The sequence below is a fragment of the Nothobranchius furzeri genome, chromosome 4 (genome assembly GCF_043380555.1).
Source record: "Nothobranchius furzeri strain GRZ-AD chromosome 4, NfurGRZ-RIMD1, whole genome shotgun sequence".
Lineage (NCBI taxonomy): Eukaryota > Metazoa > Chordata > Actinopteri > Cyprinodontiformes > Nothobranchiidae > Nothobranchius > Nothobranchius furzeri.
The window spans coordinates 88,321,076-88,327,045 of record NC_091744.1 but is presented as its reverse complement, the minus strand read 5'-3'; the positions used below and the strand labels follow the sequence as shown (position 1 = coordinate 88,327,045).

At 36.5% G+C, this 5,970-nt stretch overlaps 1 protein-coding gene across 2 annotated transcripts; it reads left to right on the top strand.

Moving 5' to 3' along the window:
• Nucleotides 1-2,762: 2,762 nt before the first annotated feature.
• On the top strand, nucleotides 2,763-5,639 carry LOC107389359 (intestine-specific homeobox-like). 2 transcript variants are annotated; one of them, XM_054733506.2, is made up of 5 exons: nucleotides 2,763-3,130; nucleotides 3,219-3,254; nucleotides 3,334-3,497; nucleotides 5,051-5,164; nucleotides 5,235-5,639. In XM_054733506.2, exons 1-5 carry the CDS (start codon nucleotides 2,908-2,910, stop codon nucleotides 5,382-5,384), a joined length of 687 nt encoding a protein of 228 aa, XP_054589481.1. In that variant the 5' UTR covers nucleotides 2,763-2,907; the 3' UTR covers nucleotides 5,385-5,639. The 2 variants fall into 2 exon arrangements, with proteins under 2 accessions (XP_054589481.1, XP_015820951.1); XM_015965465.3 differs by having other exon boundaries at nucleotides 2,765-3,130; nucleotides 3,349-3,497.
• The last annotated feature ends 331 nt before the right edge of the window (nucleotides 5,640-5,970 follow it).

Genomic DNA, 5,970 nt, shown 5'->3' with positions numbered 1-5,970 from the left:
AGCTGAATTTGGCTGAATGTGTTCACTTAAATAGCATCCTGATGCCTTCACTTCCATTGTTTTTTATCCACTTTCAACCTGGACAACAGAAAAATTACAATTAATTTGCAGTGAATCTTCCTGAAACTGTTATTGACCAGTTTTAGTAAACCTAAATGTCCGTCTCTTCTAATTTTAACACTGTATTTGTTTTGGGGGCCAACCCTCCGTGACTATCATGTGCAGACAAAATATCACGCAGAACAAAGCTGTCATTGATGGGTTGCTGCTAAAAGTTCTGTAAATGTTAACTTCGTTTCCCAGTTTACTGCACCGCTCTGCTCCCCACCCCCAAAACGCATTAGTTTAATCACATTACTACTGTAAAGTAGGAGTTTGATAGCTGCCCACGTCTACTTCATTAACTTGGTCAGGAAGCAGATTCCTAATGAGGAAACTCACTGGATCTGAGTTTTAAAGTGTCTTTTTCTGTTCTGAGTCATAAATTGGAATTCTGATCGTGCACAAGATGATTTACGTTGACAACATATTTATTATGTAAATTAGACGTGTTTCAAACAAGAGCAGCTAGAGGCTGCGGTGCAAGAAACTACATTCTCCAACTGCTAATGTTTTTGAAATTGACAAAGTCATTTTTATTCACCGAAAAACGTAAAACTAGAAAAAATGTAAAACTATAAAAAATGTAAAACTAGAAAAAACGTAAAACTATAAAAAATGTTAAACTACAAAAATCGTTCAACTAGAAAAAATGTTCAACTAGAAAAAATGTAAAACTAGAAAAAATGTTAGACTAGAAAAAGCGTAAAACTGGAAAAAACGTAAAACTAGAAAAAACGTTAAACTAGAAAAAATGTTAAACTAGAAAAAATGTTAAACTAGAAAAAACGTTAAACTAGAAAAAATGTTAAACTAGAAAAAATGTTAAACTAGAAAAAATGTTAAACTAGAAAAAACGTAAAACTGGAAAAACGTAAAACTAGAAAAAATGTTAAACTAGAAAAAATGTTAAACTAGAAAAAACGTAAAACTGGAAAAACGTAAAACTAGAAAAAATGTAAAACTAGAAAAAATGTTAAACTAGAAAAATGTTAAACTAGAAAAAATGTAAAACTAGAAAAAATGTTCAGCTAGAAAAAACGTAAAACTAGAAAAAACATAAAACTAGAGGAGGAGATCTTGTAAAGAAATGCACCAAAAAGAAAAGCTGGAGGAAATTGAGCTCACATGCGACTTGTGAAGCTCGGAGAGTAGCGACTCTTGGACATCATAAGGTTTAGTGAGAGCATGTGACTTAACGGTGTGTTGAAGGATCCGTCACATGTCAGGTAGCATCCAGCTAAAACTATACAGGCTGAGTTTCAGGGACTGTACTGGCTAAATAACATCTGATCATGTCAGGATGAGGGATCATTATTGATGTTTGAAAAATAAATGAGAAATTCTAAATTTAAACGAATAGCAAAATGTTTGTATCAAAGCAGCTTTTAGTGTCTAAAGGTCAGAGGTTAATGATGAAGACATGTCCTGTTGTATAAAAGGCTTAGTTTATTATTATTATTAGTAGTAGTAGTAGTAGTAGTAGTAGTAGTAGTAGTAGTAGTAGTAGTAGTAGTAGTAGTAGTAGTAGTAGTAGTATTTATATTATATGAGTTTCTCCGTGGGGTGGCTTGGCTCAGCCGTAGGGATAGGGTGAGGAGCTCGGACGTTCGGGACAGACTCGGAGTAGAGCCGCTGCTCCTCCATAACGAGAGGAGTCAGTTGAGGTGGTTTGGGCATCTTGTTAGGATGCCTCCAGGACGCCTCCCCAGGGAGGTTTTTCAGGCATGTCCTGCCGGCAGGAGGCCCCCTGGTCGACCCAGGACACGTTGGAGAAAGTACATCTCTGAACTGGCCCAGGAACGCCTTGGGGTCCTACCGGAGGAGCTGGTGGAGGTGGCCGGGGAGAGGACGGTCTGGAACTCCCGAGTTGGGAAGCTGCCCCCACGACCCGGACCCGGAAAGGCAAAAGAAGACGAGAAGATTTCTTTATATTATTATAATTTATTTTAATGTGTGTTGCAAAATGGAAAACATGGATAACACAACATACAAACTGGTTTCCCATTCTGTGACTCACAAATGGTCATTAAGGGGCGGAGAGCAAGAATGAACCTCCTACAGAGTTGTGGTACCAAATCTATTGTTACAGAACGTAAATGAGTTTTTATAATACTTGTGCAGGTTTGGAGTCCCTCATGTCTCCATCAATGGCATCAGTTCTCTTTATTATGACACAGAGGGATGTAACAGGGCTGAAGGATCCACTGAGACCCAGACGCCACTAGATGGAGACACATTCTTGATCCACCAATGGTTGTCTCGCTTGTGTTGACACTTCTGTGTGTTTCTGCCTGAAGAAGAGATCTGATGTGTCTGACGGCACAGAGGCCAGAGTGATAAAAATTAGCTGAGCAATAAATCAGGTGACAAAAAGAAAAGCAATGACTTATCTGCATTTCATAGTTGCATATTATCTAAATAGCAAATAAGCCACAAATTGTAGACATTTAGTTTTCAGCTGGATCCACAAGGAAAGGACCTCCTGCAGGGAAACAAAGCCTCACAGCAAATAATAAATCTATCGATGATTACTAACAAGTCAATTTGACTAAACCTTTACAGTACAAGTTTTCTTTTATTTGAATGAGTTTTCCTGTAATTATGCTGCTGCTAGGCTCCGCCTCCACGGTGATCATGTGATACAGTTCAAACATAGACTCCCAGAAGAAGGAGGACACCAGTTTGTCCCCACCTCATGGACTGCAACAGGACTTTTCTCACCCTGAGAGGCTTTTGAAGTAGCGTAACTGTAAATAATCGTGATTTTTTTTTACTTCACAGGAACATCAAATCATTGATGTGCTGATGTTGGGGGAGAGAATGTTGGACACGTGGACAAGAGAAGACACTAAGATTGTGTCTTGTATGAATGAAGATAGGGTAATACAGCCACAGAAAAAAATATCTCATTCGATTGAAGAAATTCTCAGAAGTCCTGCTGCATTCATCAGAGGAGAGGAGAGCGTTTACAGAAGCTGGTCTGTGATCAAAGAAAACAACCAAGTCACCAAGCAGCGCCAGTCTGCAGGTAAGTTCTCCATCTGGGTTTTTAATATTTACATTCAAATATCAAAATAAACATTTTTATTAAAGTTTGAATGTTTTTCTGATAACAGATTCTCACCAAAGTCGACTAGAGGCTCCAACGGAGTGTAAGAGTATCTTATTTCCTGAAGAAAAGCACCTTAAAACGTTTGGTTGATGCTTTAATGGTTACAAGCAACAGTGAAGATGATCTGTGTGCAGGTCAGAAGAGAAAGAGGCAAACCAGGATCACGTTCACACCTGTTCAGGTGCAGGAGCTGGAGGCCGCCTTCCTGCAGACTCACTACCCAGACGTCAACACGAGAGACGGGTTAGCGTCACGCCTTCAGCTCACCGAGAGCCGGATACAGGTAACACTCACGCAGAAGAACTGTCCCAAAATACAAAACACACGAGAAAACACAACCCTTTCAAACATGACTCCCACATACGTATCAAACTTTATTTGTTTGAGACGTAAAACAGTTTGATCATTTATTTTATTTTGTTTTTATTGTGGTTGTTACTGTTGCAGTCATACAACAACCAGTGGATTAGGGCCACCGAAAAGAAAAAAAGGAAAAGAGAATTCTGAATTTTTACTCAGAATTCTAAAAATTTTCCTAGAATTCTAACTTATTTCTCAAAATTGTGACTTTAATCTCAGCATTCTGAAAGTTTTCTCAGAATTCTGATTTTAATATCAGAATTCTGAAAATTTTCTCTGACTTCTTACATTTTACTCAGAATTTTGACTTTTTTTCAGAAATCTGATTTTAATCTCAGAATTCTAACTTTTTTTCTCAGAATTCAGAAAAAATTCTCTAATTCTGACATATTTCTCAGAATGTTGACATTTTTTTCAGAATTCAGAAAAAATTCTCTAATTCTGACATATTTCTAAGAATTCTGATTATTTTTTCTCAGAATTCTGATTTTAATCTCAGAATTTTGATGTTTTTTCTCAGAATTCTGACTTATTTCTAAGAATTCTGATTATTTTTTCTCAGAATTCTGACTTTTTCACAGGATTATTTAAATCAGAATTCTGAGATTAAAGTCAGATTTTTCTTTCTTTTCTATTTTGTCTTTTAAGTGGCCCTAATCCTCTTTCGTAAACCTGGAATGTGGAGAAATTCTTTACAAATAGTAAAAATTACAAAATTTTTGTAATTTTCATTAAACAAATGATTCGAATGATGGTTCGGATTTAAATAAAATATATTTATTTCATGGATCTGTTTATTGAATGATACAAATGTGAAAAAATAAAGAAAGAAAGAAATCAGATAGCAAAAATACAGAATAAATTTTATGTTTTTAGATTTCTATGATACATGAATCTTTTTTGTGTGGTTTTGTTTTGTTTTGTTTATTTAGGGTAATTTTTTTCTTTAGTTTTGCTTTCAAACGTATTTTTTCTTAATAAAGTAAAATTGAAATACTTAATAAAAACTTTGAATTTTTACACACATATGAAGACAATTTTTATTTTATGTCAACTATTTGAACACTTTTTGTTGCTTTTCCCACTGATGGTGAATAAATAAAACATCTGTTTATTATAATGTTTGCGGCATGATCATCCAATCCAATCCATTCCAATTTTATTTATAAAGCGCATTCACAAGGCATTACAACCAAACAAGGCGCTGTACACTAAAAATGTTAGTTAATTAAACAGGCGTTATACAAACATGTCGAACACAGATAAAAGATAAAAAGGAAATACAAGAAAATTCCCAAAATAATGTTTGCGGCATGATCATTTAAAAACATAAACTACGTTGCCACATTGGGTTAATTGAGGGTTTTGGAAATTTTGTGAGTTTAAATTTTTATTGTTAGGCTTTTAAAAATGATGCAGTCAGCTGATTTATTCTGATCAAACTGATTTTTTACTAAACGTTTTGTCGTGAGTCAGATTTGGTTCCAGAACCGCAGAGCTAAATGGAGAAAAACTGAGACTGTAAAGGAAATGGAGCAGATGAGCAGACAGCGCTTACATTCAAACCATCACCACCTGCTTTATCGGGAGGTAATGTCACACAGATTCAAACTTTACCAATCCAGCATGTCACTGTTTTATCCTTTGCCTGCTCTTCCAGGAGGCCTTACACTGGCTGCCACGTGTCTCACCTGAACCGTTTCAGTCGAGGCTTTTCTTCAGACCCGCATCAACACCGCTTCTGCTGACTTACACACATTCCCCAGGTCACAGGACTCAGTGTTTTGACAGGTTGGGGACAAAACGATAGCTCCCTGACTATCTGGCTTTGTTAGTGGATTGTTTTCTCATCAGACGTGATGAATTGATCCTAACGAGTTTCTGTGGTTGAGCAGCAAGCTTTAATCTGTGAAAAACTTTAATTGTCAAATACGGTACACAGTGTTGATAAACTCCAATATTGCTGCTCATCAGCAAGCAGGGGATTTGTTTCCATTCAGGAATTAAAACCAACCTTTAAACCCTTTCTCTGGCTTTCTTTAAACCATTAAAACCTTTTGATAAGTCTGCTTTGATTTATTTGTACATATCAGGATTTGAAGGCACACGCCGTGCCCGCCGGTAGACACTGTGTTATTGCAGAGCATATTTAGGCTTTTTTTTTCATGACACCACACTTCCTTGTAGGAGATAAGATAGAGCCGTGCCATGAAAAGTTCATCTGGTTGACTTTCTGACCACCTCTCCTTATCTTAATTTGGATTTGTAAACCGAGGTTACTCACAGGTCAGCTGAGCCTTAACAAATCAGTTCAAAGGGGGAAATATAAGCTAATGCTAACTGTTTACCTGAGCATTCACCATAAAATAAAGAATATCCGATTGTGTTATGTTTTA